This window comes from Leucoraja erinacea, chromosome 35 (assembly GCF_028641065.1).
Source record: "Leucoraja erinacea ecotype New England chromosome 35, Leri_hhj_1, whole genome shotgun sequence".
NCBI lineage: Eukaryota > Metazoa > Chordata > Chondrichthyes > Rajiformes > Rajidae > Leucoraja > Leucoraja erinaceus.
In genome coordinates, this window is record NC_073411.1 from 1,264,874 (window position 1) to 1,286,952 (window position 22,079).

Consider the following 22,079-nt stretch of genomic DNA (forward strand, 5'->3'; position numbering starts at 1 on the left):
GATATTAATGTGTTCATATTTTGTCTGAGCATACATATAAATCCCATAGACACTAAAACAAAGCACCACATTGATTGCCCGTGGTCTCAAGATGTGAACTGAAGACACAGGCTAGACATTGCAGAACATAAGTCTAATTGTAAAAGCTTAGTAATGAGCGGGAAACATCATCAAGACCAGGGTGATAAATGTACATTGGATCATAAGTCAGATTATACGATTTACTTTGAATTTGCAAAATCCAATTCTCATCAGTAAGTACATGGAAATAGGCATCAAGGGGGTAATTGGGAAATCATGAAACCGGTAACCAAGTGGTCATATAGGGAGAGTAAAATAAGGCCAAACGTATGTGTTCTGCAAACCTGCTGACTCCCACAGTAATCTATTCCACATTTCCTCCCACTCCACCACTGTCAAAGACGCCAGCTCCTGCTCTCAATTCCTCCGTCTCAGTCGCATCTGCTCCCAAGATGAGCCTTTCCATTCTAGGGCATCCGAGATGTGGTAATTGTCCACACCCTCCCCCCTCCCTACACGTGCTGTCATGGATGGATTCCTCATCGGCGTCTCCTTCGTAGTCCGTAGTCTGCCGTCCTCTTCCTCCAGATGGAACCAGGTTAGAGTTCTGCTCTCGTCTCCTCTTCCTCCAGATGGAACCAGGTTAGAGTTCCCATGATTCTCCCCTTTCTCCCCACCAGCCTCCGCAACCAACGCATCATCGACTGTATCTGGTGGTCTCGATGCCACCTCCTGTACATCAACTTTACCAAGCAGAGTCTCGCCCACCGTATCCGGTGTTCCCGATGCCACCTCCTCTACATCACCTTTCAGTCTCGCCCACAGTTTTCCGGACAACTGCTCTCAATCCTCCAAGACCTACTGGGTCTCCCGGTGATTAACCATTTTAACCTCCTTCACGTTCCCACAATAACGTTTCTGCCCTGGTCCTCCTCAATAGCCAGAGTGAGGTTCATGCAAACTGAAAGACCAACCCACATATTCGCTTGGATAGCTTCCAACCCAGGCGGTGTGAACATTGAATTTTCCAATTTTAAGTAACTACCGCTTTCTCCCCATTCTCCCCCACACCCGCGTTTCTCTGCCCTCTCTCACCTGTGCCTCAGCTGGACCATACTTCAATGTGTTTCATTATATCAAATTAACATGTAGACAATGCTCTTTCGAGAGCCTTTGTTTATTGTCCATTCACAGGACTATCAGTGAGCAAATTCCAGAACATTTCTTCTGTGAAGAAAATCTCACCTCCCCTCTGGATTTTTTAGGAATCACCCCACATCTGTTTCATCTGTTTGCTCAACTCCCACTGGGACCAGTTTCACGTTTTCTCCATGAAAGTCCCTGCTAAAGTTGAATATCTCCCCACAAGTGTCTCACCATCTGTTGTCCACACACCGCTCTGTTGTTTGTGATCGTATGTTAGGCAAATCTATGTGAAGCTTCGATAGGGTGGAGCGTCCGATCCTTTTCCTCAATGCGGAAATGTCAAAGACTTAAGGACATAGTTTGAAGATGAGAGTGGCAATTTTTAAGGGAGGAGTATTTTTTACACGGAGGATGGTGAGCTTGGAACGGGCTGTCATATGTGGTGGTGGAGGCAAATACGATAATGGCGGTGAAGTGCTTTTTGGATAGGCACATGGATATGCGGGGAATGGTGGGATATGGGTTATGTGCAGGCAGATAAGAGTTTGGCCTGACATCATGTTTTGGCACAGAACGTGTGGGCCGACAGGTCAGTTTTTGTGCTGCATTGTCCCATGTTTTTTGTGTTATGTTCGAAAAATAACTATTTTATTAAAGGAGATTATATAAAAGATGAAATCTCATGTCATTTAAAAGTCATTGATCAATAATCAATCGGTTATCAATGCGATCACCTTAATTCACCTTCCTGCTTGGTCCAAAACGTTAGACAGCCCTAGAGCGCCCTCTTCTGGTTGAGCCTTGTGGTGAAGTTATGAGGCAGTTACTGACATTTGCGGATTGCCAATGTGACCACAGATGACGATAGACGCGTATTTATGAGGATTCACCTTTGCCTTTTGCAAGTTCTATGTAGATTTTGCATGAGATGAATCCGAGAAATTCGTTGATGGTTTCTGGAAGTACTTTCATAGTGTTATTAATCGAATAATACACGGTGTAAATTAAGACAGAAACATCCGTTTTCGCTAAATTGTACCCTCACTGTGTGACTTTGAGCAGATAGGCTGTGGGCCGAGGAGCTTTATTCTGCAGTTTCGTGACCCAAGTCACCAAACTACATGAAATTTTCACATATTGTGTAAAAGTATTTATATAAATCACCCCTGAAACTAGATATGAAGAAGACTTGCACATTTTTTATTAAATTAGAGAAAAAACGGAAAAATGGCGGGTATTTTTTAGTCCAATCAAAGCACGTTTAACATTGAGTTGTCGCCAGTTGGCCAATCACGCGCTTTGTTTCAGGCTAGCACACAAAATGGCTGAGGGGGCTTCACAGATGCCTGTTTTACTGGAGATTCCGATTTGTTGTTGTTCTGTGGAATAAATGTCGTGGAAACTTGCAGCAGGTTAATTGTATTTAGTGGGAAAAGCATAAAAAAGGCTGAAGAAAGTGCTGCGAAGTGGATTAAAGTGCAAGAAAGCCTTCAAAGTCCCTGCTGATGTGCTGGAACACAAAGAAGGCCCCCATGAATCAACTAACTGAAAGGTAAGACTAAAGTCTGAATTTATGAAAATCTATCTGTATGGACTTTAATTAATTTAATATAATGTGAATAAATTCATTCATTCATTCATTTATTATTCATTCACTCACTCACTCATTCATTCATGCATGAAATTGAGGGCCTAAACTATAACACAGTCTATTAAACATTGTGACTAATGCCAGCCTGTTGTAGAGTAATAAGTCTTTAACAGCTAATCTCGGATCTGCCTGCCAAAACTTACCGGGAAAAGGTGCTTCGATCGCGGGGCCTAGATACTCGCGGTAAATAGCGATCGATATCCCTCCGTTTTTCTCCCGTTATCGGGGTCTGGGAACGACTGCTACAGATGGCCCTATGTACAGCCTCCCCGCCCCCCGCCCGTGGAGATGATCCGCGGCTCCGCGTTCGCGAATCGGCCGCTTATTAATTGAGACCGCAGCTTCACTTTATCGCGAGTTTATTGGTTTATCGAGCTGGAGGCAAGGGTTCAAAACCCATCGTGGATACATAGGATTTTAATGTAATTAGTCTGGAATTAAAACTGTTCAGTTTAGTTTATTGTCCCATGTACTGAGGTGGAGTGAAAAGCTTTTGTTCACTGCTAACCATTCAGCGGAAAGACAATACATGATTACAATCGCGCCATTTACAGTGTATGGATACATGATGAGCGAATAACGTTTAGTGCAAGGTAACGTCAGTAAAGTCCAATCAAAGATAGTCCGAGGGTGGTCTGTTTCAATGCTCCTGAAATGACCTCGGCTTCACTTTACCGCGTGTACCTAGGCCCCGCGATCGGAGCACTTTTTCCCGGTAAGTTTCCGCAGGCAGCTCCGAGATTAGCTGTTAAAGACTTATTACTCTACAACAGGCTGGCATTAGCGACAATGTTTAACAAGTTAGGGCTTTATTCTTTGGAGCGCAGAAGGTTAAGGGGGGACTTGATAGAGGTTTTTAAAATGATGAGAGGGATAGACAGAGTTGACGTGGAAAAGCTTTTCCCACTGAGAGTAGGGAAGATTCAAACAAGGGGACATGACATGAGAATTAAGGGACTGAAGTTTAGGGGTAACATGAGGGGGGACTTCTTTACTCAGAGAGTGGTGGCTGTGTGGAATGAGCTTCCAGTGAAGGTGGTGGAGGCAGGTTCGTTTTTATCATTTAGAAATAAATTGGATAGTTATATGGATGGGAAGGGAATGGAGGGTTATGGTCTGAGCGCAGGTATATGGGACTAGGGGAGATTATGTGTTCGGCACGGACTAGAAGGGTCGAGATGGCCTGTTTCCGTGCTGTAATTGTTATATGGTTATATGGGTTATATGATTGTGTTATAGTTTAGGCCCTCAATTTCATGAATGAATGCGTGAGTGAGTGAATGAATTAATGACTGAATTTATTCACCTTATATTAAATTAATTAAAGTCCATACAGATAGATTTTCATAAATTCAGACTTTAGTCTTACCTTTCAGTTAGTTGATTCATGCGGGCCTTATTTGTGTTCCAGCACATCAGCAGGGACTTTGAAGGCTTTCTTGCACTTTAATCCACTTCGCAGCACTTTCTTCAGCCTTTTTAATGCTTTTCCCACTAAATACAATTAACCTGCTGCAAGTTTCCACCACATTTATTCCACAGAACAACAACAAATCGGAATCTCCAGTAAAACAGGCATCTGTGAAGCCCCCTCAGCCATTTTGTGTGCTAGCCTGAAACAAAGCGCGTGATTGGCCAACTGGCAGACAACTCAATGTTAAACGTGCTTTGATTGGACTAAAAAATTCCCGACATTTTTCCGGTTTTTCTCTAATTTAATAAAAATGTGCAAGTCTTCTTCATATCGAGTTTCAGGGGTGATTTATATAAATATTTTTACACAATATGTGAAAATTTCATGTAGTTTGGTGACTTGGGTCACGAAATCCTATTTCTAGACACATTTTTGATGCTCGGCCCACAGCCTATTCCCCTGAACTGTCCTTCCATAAGCCAGGGTACTGTCCGACTGTCCGACTCACGTCCACCTCCACCCCATTGAGGACATTGGGCGTTGCCTCTGGAACTGGTGCGCTACAATGCTGAGAACTGTGAGAGTTGGGCTGGTACTTATGTATAATATCTGATCAGATAGCATGCAAAACAAAGCTTTCCTCCGTGCCTTAGTAGACGTGACAAAAACTCAAACCTATCGAGTAACTGCGGGGAGATTTCTCCCTCCCACCCCCAGTATTAAACCCTCACCCACATCACTAATAGTGTGTGTGTGGGACTGGCCGGTGCTGCAGTGTGCAGGATGCTGCTGACCTCCATGCTGAAGCAGAGACTTCACGGACCACAGACAGAGCTCTCTCTCCCCGCTGCAACTCCAGCTGGCATTTTGTGCACAAAACAGGTTTCCTTCTCCCCCACACACAAGCTGCATAGCATTGGAGAAACAGCACAACTTCCCACGGAGTGCGGGCAGGGCAGGGTGGGTGTACTCAATCACAAATCCCACACACCTCCAAGGAACAAAATGGTTTTAATTGGGAACTAATGGAGATCCACACAGAGGGGACACTTCCCCGTCTGATTCAGGAACACGCGTCATTTAAAGTTATCTGTGCAAACTATCAGTTATTAACTTTCACAGTCTCCTTTAAAACAAAGTCCCTTCAAGAAAACAAGAAAACCAACCCCCCCCCCCCAGGTCTGGTTTAAACCCCGGGAGACTTGGCCCACAACACGAAGCAGAAACACGGATGAGATCCAGCCCGAGGGTTGCGTGTGACCACGGCCGCAGTCACGGACAGTCGGTGTGAAGCGATGGCCCGGGGTTGGCAGGGCAGAACCAGCCCGCGTTGTTGTGAGCCACGTTGTGTCACAAGCACGGCTTGCCGGCGGCCTCACGTTTAGCGTGGCCGAGCTGTGCCGTGCAGTTGTACAGCCGGTTCACCTTGAGCAGGTCGAGCTGACTCAGCCGGCGTCTCTGGCCGATCACCGTGCCCCGGCCCGGCTGTCCCACCGGCGTCAGCGTCGGCTGCCCGTTCCTGGAAAACGCCGACCTGCCGGCGGACAAGGCCATCAGCGCTCAGTAACATATGATACACGTCATGGTTGATAGGAGAAGAATTAGGCCATTCGGCCCATCAAGTCTACTCCGCCATTCACTCATGGCTGATCTATCTCTCCCTCCTAACCCCATTCTCCTGCCTTCTCCCCATAACATCTGACACCCGCACTAATCAAGAATCTATCTATCTCTGCCTTAAATATATCCACTGAGGAAGTTTACAAGAATTATCCCAGGAATTAGTAGGTTAACCTATGATGAGCATTTGACAGCACTGGGCCTGTCGCTGGAGTTTAGAACAATGAGGCGAGACCTCATTGAAACATAGAGAATAGTGAAAGGCTTGGATAGAGTGGACGTGGAGAGGATGTTTCCACTAGTGGGAGAGTCTAGGACTAGAGGTCATAGGCTCAGAATTGAAGGACGTTCCCTTAGGAAGGAGATGAGGAGGAATTTCTTTAATCAGAGGGTGGTTAATCTGTGGAATTCTTTACCACAGAAGGCTGTGGAGGCCAAGTCAGTGGATATTTTTAAGGCAGAGATAGATATATTCTTGATTAGTACGGGTGTCAGGGGTAATGGGGAGAAGGCAGGAGAATGGGGTTAGGAGGGAGAGATAGATCAGGCATGATTGAATGGTGGAGTAGACTTGATGGGCAGAACGGCCTAATTCTGCTCCTATCACATGACCTTACAGCAAGACTGCCCAAGGCATCATCAACAATGCATTTATGCAACAGCTGTTTTCTATGACTAACTTTTATTCAGTTTTGAGTTACAGCATAGAAACGGGCCCTTCTGACCACCCTAGTTCTACATCTGACTTTCTCATCCACTGCCGACACACTTGGTGAAATTAACCTACAAACCCACACGTCTTTGGGTAGTGGGAGGAAAATAGTGGACCTGGGGGAAGTCCACATGGTCACAGGGAGAACGTGCAAACTCCACACAGACAGCACCCAAGGTCAGGATAGACCTGGGTGTCCGGCACTGAGGCAGTGGCTCTGCCTGTTCCACCACTGTGCGATCCTGAATGCTTCATGAAATAGCAACTGCAAACGGGGAAGGGCAAGGAAAAGCTTGCCGAAGTTGGCAGCATCAAAAATGTTGCTTTAAAGAGAAGGGGCAAAGGGTTTAAGGAGGAGATTGCAGAGTTTTGTACAGGGACAACATCCAGGGCCAAATACCAAAGCTGGACAGTGGAGATCAGGGAGGGTTGTGGGCAGAAGCTCACAGATTAACGAGGGTCAGTGGACAACATTGATGGGCAAAACACCGCTCCATGCAGCTTGGGAGAAGGGGAATTGGACAGGCTGGTCTACAAAGCTCACACTTACTGCCACCAATGCTGAGCGGGATCTGAATATGTAGCGGGACGTGGAAACTGCCGTAGACCAAGGTGACAACACACAGCATCATCCTTACCTGCTGTAGTGCAAGATGGAGCCATAATCATACTTGGTCTTCAAATTATTAGTGTTTTGCTTCAGGAAATTATGTTCATAACCTGAAACAGATGGAACAAAGTGACAAATCCTAGCATTTGCATAGACCTGAACAGCTGAGAAACTAACCAGCAAACATACCAGAACATGGATAACTTGGTTTTCCGTTTGAATAAAGGAACGGTCAGTAAAAATGTGAGTGTTCTTAGCCATTTCCCCGATTCATCACCAAACTGTACAACATCCTACACCCACCTTGCCCATGCCAACTGTGATAACCATCTACGCCAACCCCTTTAGCCTTCCTTATCCATGCCTCCAACTTCCATATCCAATGCATTATCTTCTGAATTCCTTGACCTTCAGTATGATCCCACTGATAATATCCAGATCTTCAGCACTTTCTGCAGAGACTACTCCTTTAACCTTTTGCACAAGTTCAAACTTTGTCCCTCTCACTTTAAAGCCATGCCCTCTGGTATTTGATATTTCCACCCTGGGGCAGAGGTGGACATATCCATTCGCTTATCTAGAATCTCTTAAATGCCACCATCATATCTGCTTTCATCACCACCTCCAGACTCCAGCATCATACTCCAGACACCCACCATACAAAAATACATGAGCTGCACATGTCCTTTAAGCCTTTAAAGGGATGTTACAGAAGCACAAGTTGGGGAGATGAACAGCTTCTTGGACCGAATGGCACAAAAGTTCACTAAACATCTGTGCTATTGTGAACTCACCAAAGTGGTTCTGTCTCAACTGCCTCAGTTCAGGGGCAGGTAGATGGGCCACAGGTGCTGGCATGAACAATACTGGCAGAGCCAGCATTTATAGTCCATCCCTACCTGCCCCAAGAGGCAGTTCACAGTGACCAACATCAGACAGATGGGCTGTGCTAGCAGCTCGACTCTCTGAAGGGCAGGACCAAACCAAACTGTCCAGCTGTTTCATCATTAGTCAGACACACTCCAGATGTAATCAACCTCTGGAATTCTCCCGCTGGTGAAATCTGAACTCTGGTCCCCAAGTCAATGATCCACAACTGGGGCTGACATTTGCCAATCTTTACTAACCCCATTCTCCTGCCTTCTCCCCATAACCCCCGTCACCCGCACTAATCAAGAATCTATCTATCTCGGCCTTAAAAATATCCATTGGCATGGCCTCCACAGCCTTGTGTGGCAATGAATTCCACACATTCACCACCCTCCGACTAAAGAAATTCCTCCTTACCCCTTCCGAAAGGAACGCCCTTTAATTCTGAGGGTATGACCTCTGGTCCTGGATTCTCCCACTAGTGGAAACATCCTCTCCACATCCACTTTATCCAGGCCTTTCATTATTTGGCAAGTTTCAATGAGGTACCCACTCATCCTTCCAAACTCCAGCGAGTACAGGCCCAGTGCCGTCAAACGCTCATCACATGTTAACCCACATTCCTGGGATCATTCTGGTAAACTTTCTCTGGACCCTCTCCAGAGCCGACACATCCTTCCTCAGACATGGTGCCCAAAATTGCTCAAATGAAGTCTGACCAGCTCCCTAGAATGCCTCAGCAGTACAGTCCTGTTTTTGTATTCTAGTTCTCTCAAAATAAATGAGTTTTCCTTCCTGACTACCAATTCAAGTGCAAATTAACTTTTTGGGAATCCAACACCAGCACTCCCAAATCCCTTTGTATCTCTGGTTTCTGAATTCTCTCCCCATTTATCCCTACTACTAAATTGCACGACTCCACACTATATTCCATCTCCCTCTTCTCTGCCCACTCTCCCAATCTGTCCAAGTCCTTCTGCAGTCCCTGCTTTCTCTGCCCCTAAACCTATCTTTATATCATCTGCAAACTTGGCCACAAAGTCTTCCATCTCCACATGCAAGTCATTGATATACAACGTGAAGAGTCGCGGCCCCAGCACCGAGCCCTGCAGAACTCTGCTAGTCACTGGCACACAGACATTGTGCTGCACTGTCCCATGTCCTCTGTAGACAGAAACCCAGAACTTGCCCCGGGTCCACTCTGTGGTGAAGGACATGTGATAGGGGAGGAGGGCATTACCAGGCCACACGTTCTTCCACTCGATCTTGATGTATTTGTCACGGTCGCTGCGGGCGTGCTCATGCCAGAAGCCCAGCGAGTGCATGATCTCGTGCTCCACAACACCCTTCCCCTTCGTCAGGCACGGCTGGCTCAGCGATACCAGCTGCATGCCACCCGCCCGACCCACTGATGCATAGCACCTGGGGGGGGGAGACAGAGATGCACAGATCAGTGAATGTAGGCATTGGGGACAGGGAGACAGGCACAGTATCACCCCACCCAGGCCCCAGAGACACACAGACACACACACACACACACACACACACACACACACACACACACACACACACACACACACACACACACACACACACACACACACACACACACACACACACACACACACACACACACACACACACACACACTTTTCGAGTGGGTTTACAGATGCTTGGATTGCATTGTCTGGGGTGGTGGAGGCAGCAGGTATGAAAGGAGGATTTAGGAGCCTTTCTCTGGCCACAGACAGAGAATGGAGGGGTGTGGACCAGGTGTAGACAGATGGGGTTCATTTGGCTTGCCATTGTGTTTGGCATAAACATATGGGGCTGAACAGCCTGTACTGTGTTCCGTTCCCTTCCCTGGACATTGTTAGTAAAACAAAAACATTCTACAGCGAGAACAATCCAATAGTTTGAGGCCTCTCAGTGCTGCCGATTTATTCCGGATTCACTTCAATCAAACCTCTTGGGTTAGGATTAATTGACGTGCATTCAGGACCGATCAGAAGAGATATCAAGGGGTTGAGGGGTTGGGGCTGGTACAGGGGAGTGGTGGCACCCAGTTAAATATTGGCCAGCACATTGAATGGAGCCGCACTCTGTTCCCAATCCCATTTCTTCTGTTCGATGGAGGCACTGAACTGCAGGTGCTGGAATCCTGAGTAAAAAACAAAGTGCTGGAGGAACTCAGCAGGTCAGGCAGCATCTGGGGAAGGAATGGATGGGTGACATTTTGAGTCAAGTCCCTTCATCGGTCTGAAGTAGGATTCCATTCCAAAATGTTGCCCTCCATGTCCTCCACATTGCTTCATTCGCCAAGTACCACCAACACCTTGTCTACTCTGCTATTGTTTATTTAAATTAGACCATTAAACACAAGGCCACTCATTAAAACCACGGGGTTACAGCACAACGAGAGATGCTGTGTCTTTCATTCAGATGCTGCTCCCAGTGTTGGGGCTGCTGACCCTACATCAGCGGTGTATGTGATGCAGGACGGGCCAAGTGGAAGGTCTGGGGAACCGGTTCCAGGGGCACTGGAGGTGTCCGTCTGCACCCACAGACCAAGGGACCATTGGAGCGTCTCCACCTACCCGTGAACCGGCTGAATAGAGATGAAGTCCTCCTCGTTAGTGCGAGCTACAAATCGGATGCAGGTGAACTTCTCAAAGTCCTTGAAGCCTCGTTGGATGGCACTGCAGGTCTGCTCATCTGGAGCGAAGGGAAAGGAACACGAGTCTTAAATACAGACCCAGCGTATTAAAAATATGAAGATGAAACATGGAAGGATGTGTAGAGGCAAACGGTTGGGACGTGGATATAGGGACACGAGCAGCAGGTTTGTGGATGACACCAAGATCAGTGGGGTTGTTGACTATGTTGTGGGTGGTCGTAGACCACAGGGTGATATCAATGTGATGGTGAAGTGGCCCGATGTAGCAGGTGCTGTTTAATCCGTCTAAATGTGAGATGATTCACTTTGGGAACAGCAACAAGGCTAGAACATAGACCGAGAATGGTAACACGCTGGGGAGTATTGAGGAACAGAGGGACCGTGCTGGGCATCGTGACGCGTAAATGTCACGTAAATGACGCGCAAATGACGCCCAAGTGGGACAGGCCGTCTCTGGTGCAGTTGGGTTGCAAAAGCTCCAATCACCATCGCGGAACGGACCGTCCCAGTCATAGATCGTGGAAACGTGTCCTTCAGCTCACCTTGCCCACGCCGACAAACATGCCCCATCTATACTAGTGCCACCTGTCTGCTTTTGGCGCATATCCCTGTAAACCTGGCGCATCCATGTACCTGTACAATGATGGTTTCTCTAGACGTACCTTGCCACCGCATTGTCCACGCAAGCAGCGAGGTGCTATCTATCGCAGCGTTTAGCGAGCACATGGACAGGACAGCTTTAGACGGATATGGGCCAAACGCAGGCAGGTGAGAGTCTAAAGGGTCCCGTCCCCAATCATTACATATTCCCTCTTTCCAGAGATGCTGCCCGACCCGCTGGTGGCTCCAGCTTTGTGTCTATCTTCTGTAGATGGGGCACGTTGGCCAGTGGGGGCAAGTTGGATCGAAGCTCCTGTTTCCACGCTCTGGGATTCTCTAACCCACTGTAGCCCAGCTCGCAGCCACGGTCTACCCCGGGCTAACACAGTGCCGAGCCCGGCCCACACGCCCCCGAGTGCCGCTGTGCGAGCGAGCGCTCTGTGCCCGAGGTCTCGCTGCTTCACTCCTAGCGGATGGTGAGAGGGAGCCCCATCCCCGCCTCTTCCCCACCCCCATCCGAGAAGGCAGGAAGATACCCTCCCTCCCTCTGCCCTGCCCCCCCCCCCCCCCGCCCCCAAGCGCCGCGCCGCCCACACCCCACCCTCCGCTCTGCCTCTGCCCGTCGCGCCACTCCTAGCCCCCTCCCCGCTACTCACCATACTGCGGCGAGATCTCGTAGGGAATCCTTACCGCACCATCTGGAGACTTGCGCCAGGTGCGGGTGTTGGACGTTACCGCGTTCCGCCAGAGCTGGGGAGAGGACAGAGAGAGCGAGGCGGGTGGAGCGGGGACACACACACACGGGCACAGGGACCAACACGCGGGCAAATAGCGTGGATGGGGCATCATGCAGCCCGTGATCCATATCCCCATCCCACATCCATGCGTATCTCCCATAGGGTCAAATACCCCCTCATCTCATCCGCCACCAGCCCCGATCCTAGTAGCTTCTTCTTGCGCCCACCAACCCCCCCACCGTGTCCCTCCCCTCTCAACGTAAAGCCATGCCCTTTATTTGATATTTCCATCCTGGGGAAAATGTGTTCGGATTGCTTGTAAAAAGTGCTTCTGACTACTAGATCGATGTGAGGTTATCCACTTTGGTGGCAAAAACACGGATTGGAGGATAGCTAATGTTATCCCACATTTTCAAGGAAGGAGCGAGAGAGAAAACGGGGAATTACAGACCAGTTAGCCTGACTTCGGTGGTGGATTCAATTATTAAAGAGGTAATAATGGGGCATTTGGATAGCAGTAAAAGGATTAGTCCAAGTCAACATGGGTTTATGAAAGGGAAATCATGCTGGACTAATCTTCTGGAATTTTTTGAGGATGTGACAAGTAAAATGGAAGAAATGGTGCCAGTGGATGTAGTGTATCTAGACTTTCAGAAAGCCTTTGATAAGATCCCGCATGGGAGACTGGTGACTAAAGTTAGAGCACATGGTATTGGGGGTAGGGTGTTGACGTGGATAGAAAATTGGTTGGCTGACCGGAAGCAAAGAGTAGGAGTGAACGGGTCCTTTTCAGAATGGCAGGCAGTGGTGAGTGGAGTGCCGCAAGGCTCGGTGTTGGGGCCACAACTGTTTACCATATATATTAATGATTTGGAAGAGGGAATTAGGAGCAACACTAGCAAGTTTGCGGATGACACAAAGATGGGTGGCAGTGTGAACTGTGAAGAGGATGTTAGGAGGTTGCAGGGTGACCTGGACAGGTTGAGTGAGTGGGCAGATGCGTGGCAGATGCAGTATAATATAGATAAATGTGAGGTTATCCACTTTGGTGGCAAATACAAGGGGGCAGATTTAGGACTGAGGTGAGAAAAAACTTTTTCCACCTAGAGAGTTGTGAATTAGTGGAATTCCCTGCCACAGAGGGCAGTGGAGGCCAAATCACTGGATGGATTTAAGAGAGTTAGATAAAGCTCTAGGGGCTAGAGGAGTCAAGGGATATGGGGAGAAGGCAGGCACGGGTTATTGATTGGGGACGATCAGCCATGATCACAATGAAGGGTCGAATGGCTGGAAGGGCCGAATGGCCTCCTCCTGCACCTATTTTCTATGTTACCTTTATTAAGCCTAAGTGGTTTGGAATACTTCGATCAGCTTTCCCTTGCACCTCCGGAGTTCCAGGGGAAACAGTTGAAGTTTGTCCAACCTCCCCCCGTAACCCAGGCAACTCTTCTGCAAACTTTCCAAAGCCTCCACCCACATCCTTCCTGTAATGGGGGCGACCACAAACGCACACAATCCTCCAAACGCGGCCTGACCCGAGCCGTGTACCGTGACTACGCGGGTCGTGTACTCAATGCCCGCCCGGCCGATGACCGCCACATGCCGGTACCACCGGTATCAAGGTGTCGCTACCTGGAGAGAGTGGGTCAAACTAACACTGTGTACCGGCTGGACAGAGCCGTGCTGCCCGCATTAAACACGGAGACGGTGAAATACCCGGTGTATCCCAGTGTTTACTGGTCACGGAATACCCCGTGTGTCCGTCTCTAGGAGCAGGGCAGTAACGGGCAGCATCTCTAGACAGAAGGAATGGGTGGCGTTTCAGACTGAAGAAGGGTCTCCACCCGAAAAGTCACCCATTCATTCCTTCTCTCCAGAGATGCCGCCTGTCCCGCTGAGTTACTCCAGCATTTTGTGTCTATCTTCGGTTCAACCCAGCATCTGCAGTTCCATCCCACACAGTGACGGGGAGGGGCGGGGGGGAGGGACCGGCTTGGGAGCAAGAGCCACAGAGACCGCGGTCACCCGGCAGTTCCTCCCCCTCCCCACCCCCGGCCACAAGGGCAACACGCCGGTATCACGGGGGCCACAGGAACACAGAGGCAAAGGGCAGCAAACGGCCAGAGGAACTACTCACGGGTTTAACGATGTCGCCTTCGATGAGGAAGCTCCTCCAGATCTTTTCACGAGGGAGGTCACCTGCAGCCAGAGGATCAGTGAGCAGCGGTGAGTGCAGGCAGGGTGACGGGCCGAACAGCCAGCGCCCCCGGCAAACCCCGCAGCCCCACGCCGCTGCTGAACATACAGACACACAGCGCTGGAGTAACGCAGCGGGCCAGGCAGCATCTCTGGAGAAGATGGATGGGTGACGTTTCACAGCCTCAACAAGGCTCTCGGCCTGTTCATGTCCTCCGGAGATGTTGCCCGACCCGCTGCGTTACTCCAGCACGCTGTGTCTTGTTTTGTTGTAAACCAGCATTTGCGATTCCCGTTTCAACCCAATGCTGAACACTCGCTGTAAGGAATCGGCTCAAGTACTATACTTTGGACCAAGCTGCCAAACACTTTCATTCCCATTCCCAATCAGTCCTTTCTGTCCTGGGCCTCCTCCATTGTCAGAGTGAGGCCCAGCGTAAATTGGAGGACCAGCACCTCATATTTCACCTGGGCAGCTTACACCACAGTGGTATCAACATTAACTTCTCTAACTTCAAGTAACCCCTGTATTCCCTCTCTCTCCATCCCTCGTTATCCCACACACACAGCATCTGGTTTTTACCCGGCCCTGTCTACATCTCTCGTTCTCTCGTGACCCTGACTCGTCTGAAGAGGGGTCTTGACCCGAAACCTCACCCACTCCTTTCCTCCAGAGATGCTGCTTGCCCCACTGAGTTACTCCAGCACTTTGTGTCTATACCAGGGCAACAGGTAACTTCCCAAGTCTCCATCAGCCGCGAACCCAAGATCATTTTCCGCCAATAAGTTACAAATAGTAGTAAAAACATCAAGGAACAGCCAACAACTCCCCCCGGTCACACACAACATGAAGTGAGGGACATACGCTGGTTAATGGCCGCGATCACATCCTCCTTCGTGAGGCCGCTCTTGGCTTGAACAACTGCCGCATGAGAGTTGCTGTTCAGCGCCTGTACTTCGCTCTGCACCGCCGCTGTAAATAGAAACAGCCCTTCACTAAAAAGCTCAAAGCCCAAACCCCACACGGACTAAATACAACCAGCCCTCACCTCTCAGCACCAGGGTCAGCGTGAACCACACGACTCGCCACATTCTGGAACTCCAATCGGCAGCTGAGGAGAAACTCCAGACATTAATACTCAGCATCAATGACTCTGTAATAGCAAAGACAGGACTCTTCACAAGCAAGATAACCTCACCCTTCTGCTATATGAAGAGATTGAGTCCTTCTGCCGACTTTGATTGGTAATTTGCTCACCTGTTGAGCAGGGACTGGGGCGGGTTTAACCCTTGCTCGACACAGTCTGGTCAGAGTGACTGCTCACACCAACATCAGCGCTCAATTGATCAACTGATCTTTCTCCCCGTATAAATATATATGTGTGGACAACTCCTACACAGTATGACCTCACTCAACAAACCAATTCATCCCCCCCCCCCCTCCTTGGTCAAGGCCAAAGTCAGAGCGAAGAAGGTCATTCAGAAGGGTCTCTCCAGAGATCTCTTCTCTCCAGAGATGTTGCCAGTCCCGCTGGTGGAATCAAGGGATATGGGGAGAAGGCAGGCACGGGTTATTGATTGGGGACGATCAGCCATGATCACAATGAATGGCGCTGCAGGTTCGAAGGGCCGAATGACGTCCTCTTGCACCTATTTTCTATGTGTCTATGCTGAGTTACTCCAGCATTTTGTGTCTACCACTGCTGCTTGAGAAGATGCGGTGAACCCCGAGAGAGAGAGAGATGCAGGAAGAATGAGCCGGTCTCTAATCTGAGCTAATGCGCTGCATGTGCGTCGTTGTGTTCAGTGAGTGTGCTCTATCTCTGTGTTGACCCAACTTACTGTCATCATTTCAATACATCCCTCAGTTTGGCATTGAAAGGATGAACAATATCAGGGTTGTATGGAGTGTCCACACATCCCTACGTTGCCCAAAGCCCAGCTTCTGAATTCACAAAAATAACAAACATCTCAACACGCTGGGTAAAGGAAAGGCCATCCATATAACCATATAACAATTACAGCACGGAAACAGACCATCTCGGCCCTTCTAGGCCATGCAGAACATTTACTCTCACCTAGTCCCATCTACCTGCACTCAGACCATAACCCTCCATTCCTTTCCCGTCCATATAACTAATCAATTTATTTTTAAATGATAAAATCAAACCTGCCTCCACCACTTCCACTGGAAGCTCATTCCGCACAGCTACCACTCTCTGAGTAAAGAAGTTCCCCCTCATGTTACCCCTAAACTTTTGTTCCTTAATTCTCAAATCATGTCCTCTTGTTTGAATCTTCCCTACTCTCAATGGAAAAAGCTTATCCACGTCAACTCTGTCTATTCCGCTCATCATTTTAAAGACCTCTATCAAGTCCCCCCTTAACCTTCTGCGCTCCAAAGAATAAAGACCTATCTTGTTCAACCTTTTTCTGTAACTTAGTTGCTGAAACCCAGGCAACATTCTAATAAATCTCCTCTGTACTCTCTCTATTTTGTTGACATCTTTCCTATAATTTGGCGACCAGAATTGTACACCATACTCCAGAATTGGCCTCACAATTTGGCCTTGTACAATTTTAACATTACATCCCAACTTCTATACTCAATGCTCTGATTTATAAAGGCCAGCACACCAAAAGCTTTCTTTACCACCTCTTCTTTGATCCTCATAGTTTCCATAGCTACTCTACTTGTTTCCCTTACCTCACATAATTCAATATCCTTCTCTTTGGTGAATACCATAGAAAATAAATTGTTCAATATCTCCCCCATCTATTTTGGCTGCAGATAGCTGTCCACTCTGACTCTCTAATGGACCAATTTTATCCCTCGTCATCCTTTTGCTATTAATATAGCTGTAGAAACCCTTTGGATTTACTTTCACCTTACTTGCCAAAGCAACCTCATATTTCCTTTTAGCTTTTCTAATTTCTTGCTTAAGATTCTTTTTACATGTTTTACACTCCTCGAGCATCTCATTTACTCCATGCTGCCTATAATTATTGTAGATCTCTCTCTTTTTCCGAACCAAGTGTCCAATTTTCCTTGAAAACCATGGCTCTTTCCAATTTTTACTATTTCCTTTCAACCGAACAGGGACATAAAGATTCTGTACTCTTAAAATTTCACCTTTAAATGTCCTCCATTTCTCTTCTACATCCTTCCCATAAAACAAAATGTCCCAATTCACTCCTTTTAAATCCTTTCGCATCTCATCAGTTAGCCTTTCCCCGATCAAAAATCTCAACCCTAGGTACAGTTCTGACCTTCTCCATAATTATATTAAAACTAATGGTATTGTGATCACTGGACCCGAACTGTTCCCCAACACATACCTCCGCCACCTGACCCGTCTCATTTCCTAACAGGAGGTCCAGCACCGCCCCTTCTCTAGTAGGTACCTCTATGTATTGCTGCAAAAAACTATCCTGCACACATTTTACAAACTCCAACCCATCCAGCCCATTTACAGAATGTGTTTCCCAGTCTATGTGTGGAAAGTTGAAATCTCCCACAATCACTACCTTGTGCTTACTACTTATAGCTGCTATCTCCTTACATATTTGCTCTTCCAATTCTCGTTTCAAAAACAATTAAACATTTCAACCTCTTTAACTAAGTTTTTCATCATCTGGTCTAACAGCTTTTGAGGTTTAGGCTAGAGATACAGCATGGAAACAGACCCTTTGGCCCATCGAGTAGATGCCGACCATCGATCACCCGTTGACACAAGTTCTATGTTATCCAACTTTCTCAACGATCCCTACGCAATAAAGGCAACTCACCAAGGGCCAATTAACCTACAAACTCACATGTGACTTGGTGTCAAAATGTCACGTACAATAGTCATGACTATTAATGGTGCTGGATCATTGAGCAGCTTCACCGTTCAACACCAGCTTTGCCGACTACGCTCATCAACTGGGAAAATATGTTCATTCTAGTCCATGTCCATGGCTCAGTGTGTGCTGGCAATCAACCTTGTTGCTGATGTTCCCAGGCCTTGAAACTCTGGTGTGGATGTGACAGGTTAAGATGAAAGGTAAATGATGGATGTTCTACCCTCAGCATCATGTGATGTGATCGACACAGTGGTTTGTTGTTGTGTGGTTGGTGAACCAGCAGCATAAGCTCTGGACCATTCATTCATCAGAGTCTTCAGATCTTAGGGAGAAACAGGCCCTTCAGCCCAATCACCCCGTAGACTAATACTAGTCCACACACACACTAGAGACAGTTTACAGTTTATTTTACCAAAGCCAATTAACCTGCACACCTGCGCATCTTTAGAGTGTGGGGGGGAAACTGGAGCACCCGGAGAAAACCCACGTGGTCACAGGGAGAAGGTACAACCTCCGTACACTCGTTGTCAGAATCAAACCTAGGTCTCTGGCGCTGTAAGGAGGCAACTCTACTGCTGAGTGACCATGTCACCCAAATAGTCAAAGGATCATAGAGTAATAGAATCATATACTGTACAGCAACAGACCAACTAGTCCTTGCCGACCAAGTAGTCTACCTCACCCCACCCCCGCATGCACGCATTTGTCCCACATGCCTCTAAACCTTTCCAATCCATACACCTTTCCAAATATCTTCTAAATATTGTTATAATACCTGCCTCAACTACCTCCTCTGGCAGCTTGTTTCATACATCCACCACCTTCTGGTTGAAAAAAACTTGCCCCACAGGTTTGTATTAAATCTTTTCTCTCTCACCTTAAACTTATAGACAATAGACAATAGGTGCAGGAGTAGGCCATTCGGCCCTTCGAGCAAGCACCGCCATTCAATGTGATCATGGCTGATCGTCCCCAATCAGTACCCCGTTCCTGCCTTCTCCCCATATCCCATGACTCTGCTATCTTTAAGAGCCCTATCTAGCTCTCTCTTCAAAGCATCCAGAGAACCTGCCTCCACCGCCCTCTGAGGCAGAGAATTCCACAGACTCACAACTCTCTGTGAAAAAAAGTGTTTCCTCGTCTCCGTTCTAAATGGCTTACTCCTTATTCTTAAACTGTGGCCCCTGGTTCTGGACTCCCCCAACATCGGGAACATGTTTCCTGCCTCAAGCGTGTCGAAGCCCTTAACAAACTTATATGTTTCAATGAGATCCCCTCTCATCCTTCTAAACTCCAGAGTGTACAAGCCCAGCTGCTCCATTCTCTCAGCATATTACAGTCCCGCCATCCCGGGAATTAACCTTGTAAACCTACGCTGCACTCCCTCAATAGCAAGAATGTCCTTCCTCAAATTAGGGGACCAAAACTGCACACAATACTCTGGGTGTGGTCTCACTAGGGCCCTGTACAACTTACCCTCTCTTGTTCTTCATTTCCCAACCCCGGGAAAAAGACTGCATTCACCCTAAAGATAAAAGTTTGTACCCTGCCGTCTGAGCTGGAGAATTTAAATATGAGCATTAAAACATGGGAATAGATGTAGGGGTGGGTGGGCCATCTGGCTCTTGTTGTCTGCTCCCCATTGGTACAACATCACTTTCCTGCACTTGACCCATAATCCTTGATTCAACTTGATCTCAATATCTGTTGATCTCAATGTCTTTTCTCCAGGATAGGGAAATCTCAAACAGAGGACAGAGGTGTAAGATGGGCAGAGAAAGGTTTAAAATACACCTGAGGGGCACATGGTGGTCTATGGAACGAGCTGCCATATGAAATCGTTAAGGCGGGTATAATTACAACATTTAAAAGACATTTGAACAGGTTTGTGGATTGGAAAAGGTTTAGAGAGACATAAGTCAACTGTAGGTAAATGGGTCAAACTCCTGTAGACAGCTTGGTGCTTTGGCCATGGGGCCTGCTCTGTTGCGTAACTGGGCGAGTTCATGACACTGGAGAAGCAACATACGCATGAGGTAAAGATAGACGCAAAATGCTGGAGTAACTCAGCGGGACAGGCAGCATCTCTGGAGAGAAGGAATAGGTGACGTTTCAGGTCGAGACCATTCTTCAGACCAAAACCTTGTCTCCAGAGATGCTGCCTGTCCTGCTAGTTACTCCAGCATTTGTGTCTATCTTCAGTTTAAACCAGCATCTGCAGTTCCTGCCTCCACATACAGATGAGGTGACTATTTTATGGAGCACAGGCGTGATGTTGAGATTGTGCTGCCCATCCCACTGCTCCTGCGACCGACCTCCTGCCCTGTCACCACAGGGGGCCAGACACAATATTGGGGAACATCACCCCATCTTCTGCCGGGACACACTGTAGTGTACAGGACTACTCATCGAATCTCCCCACTCCATTATTGTGCCTGTGTCGGGTCAGGCCGTTACTGCTGAACTCTCTTCTCTCCTGCTCTGCTGTCATGTCCTTGTGGACCAGACTGTCCAAGCTCCCAGACCTCACTTCGCCCCCCCGTGCTCCCCCCCCCCCCACACACTTCCCCACTGCCCTCCTCTAGTCACTTACACTCACTTTCTTCCTCTCTATCCCAGTTCTATGCAGCGACTTTCATCAGAAATGTTGACTGATTCTCCCTCCGCAGATGCTGCCTGACCTGTTGTGTTTCCCATCACAAGATGCTCTTTTTTGCCAGATCATTGCCTTTTCAGTTAACTAACTATAGACAATAGACAATAGGTGCAGGAGTAGGCCATTCGGCCCTTCGAGCCAGCACCGCCATTCAATGTGATCATGGCTGATCTATATCTCCCTCTGCTTTCTCTGTGAGCGTAACGCTGCCACCACCATTATGTTATCAGTAAACATGGAGGTACCACACTCAGTCCCCACATCAACACCGATTCCAATGGCCCCACTGCCTCCTGACTCCGAGCGGGCATGTTTCTTCTTCCCCCCTGAGTTGTCTCATCCTTGCGCGACGCCCCTAAACTACCTGAATAGTGAAGAATAAACACTTTACTTTAGACTTTAGAGATACTGTGTGGAAACAGGCCCTTCAATCCAACGAGTCCGCGGTGACCAGTGATTGCCCCGTACACTAGCACTATCCTACACACTAGGGGCAATTTACGGTCCACCAAAGTGAATTAATCTACAAACCTGTACGTCTTTGGAGTGTGGGAGGAAACCGGGGCATCTGGAGAAAGCCCACGCAGGTCACAGGAGAACGTACAAAGTCTGTACAGTAACTCAGCGGGACAGGCAGCATCTCTCGAGAGAAAGAATGGGTGATGTTTCAGGTCGAGACCCTTGTTCAGAAGAGTGAAGAAAGGTCTTGACCCAAAACATCACCCAGTCTGAAGAAGGGTCTCGGCCAGAAACCTCAACTATTCCTTCTCTCCAGAGATGCTGCATGGCCCGCTGAGTTACTCCAGCATTTTGTGTTTATCTTCGATTTAAACCAGCATCTGCAGTTCCTTCTTACACAACTTATCTGACTGTTCAGGCAGACAGAACCTTGGCTTCATGTCTCATCTCAAAACAACTCTGTCAATGCATCAACAACCCCTGATTACATCCTCAAATTACAACACAAGGCTCCAAGCCACCACTTTCTGAAGCCCCACTGGGTGAGTGAATGTCATGGTGTCTGGGCTGGCCGGGCCGATGGGAACATTGAAATGATCAACTTGTGAATCACAAAAATCACCTTTCCTTTATTTGGGACTCCTTGTCGAATATTACTGGATACTTTCAAAGGAAGACTGGAGATGCATGTGAGGGAGAAGGGAATAGAGGGAAGCAGTGGAATATTTAGACGAGCCACGCTGGGAATCAGAGTAGCAGGGCCACAGGTTACTAACAGGTTGGGCCCAGGGGAAGACAGTAGCTAGATCAGTAGAGTGCAGTGAAGAGTGTTTTATGGTCATATGTCCTAAAACAGAACAATGA

At 47.9% G+C, this 22,079-nt stretch overlaps 1 protein-coding gene across 1 annotated transcript; it reads right to left on the reverse strand.

The window, feature by feature from the left end:
• Positions 1-5,234: 5,234 nt before the first annotated feature.
• Positions 5,235-20,619, reverse strand: LOC129713167 (hatching enzyme 1.2-like). The gene is made up of 8 exons (XM_055662006.1): positions 15,304-20,619; positions 15,120-15,227; positions 14,196-14,257; positions 11,978-12,071; positions 10,642-10,759; positions 9,285-9,466; positions 7,203-7,284; positions 5,235-5,766 (listed from the first exon to the last, which is right to left on the reverse strand). The coding sequence occupies exons 1-8, from the start codon at positions 15,398-15,400 to the stop codon at positions 5,583-5,585; spliced, it is 927 nt and encodes a 308-aa protein (XP_055517981.1). The 5' UTR covers positions 15,401-20,619; the 3' UTR covers positions 5,235-5,582.
• Positions 20,620-22,079: the final 1,460 nt, after the last annotated feature.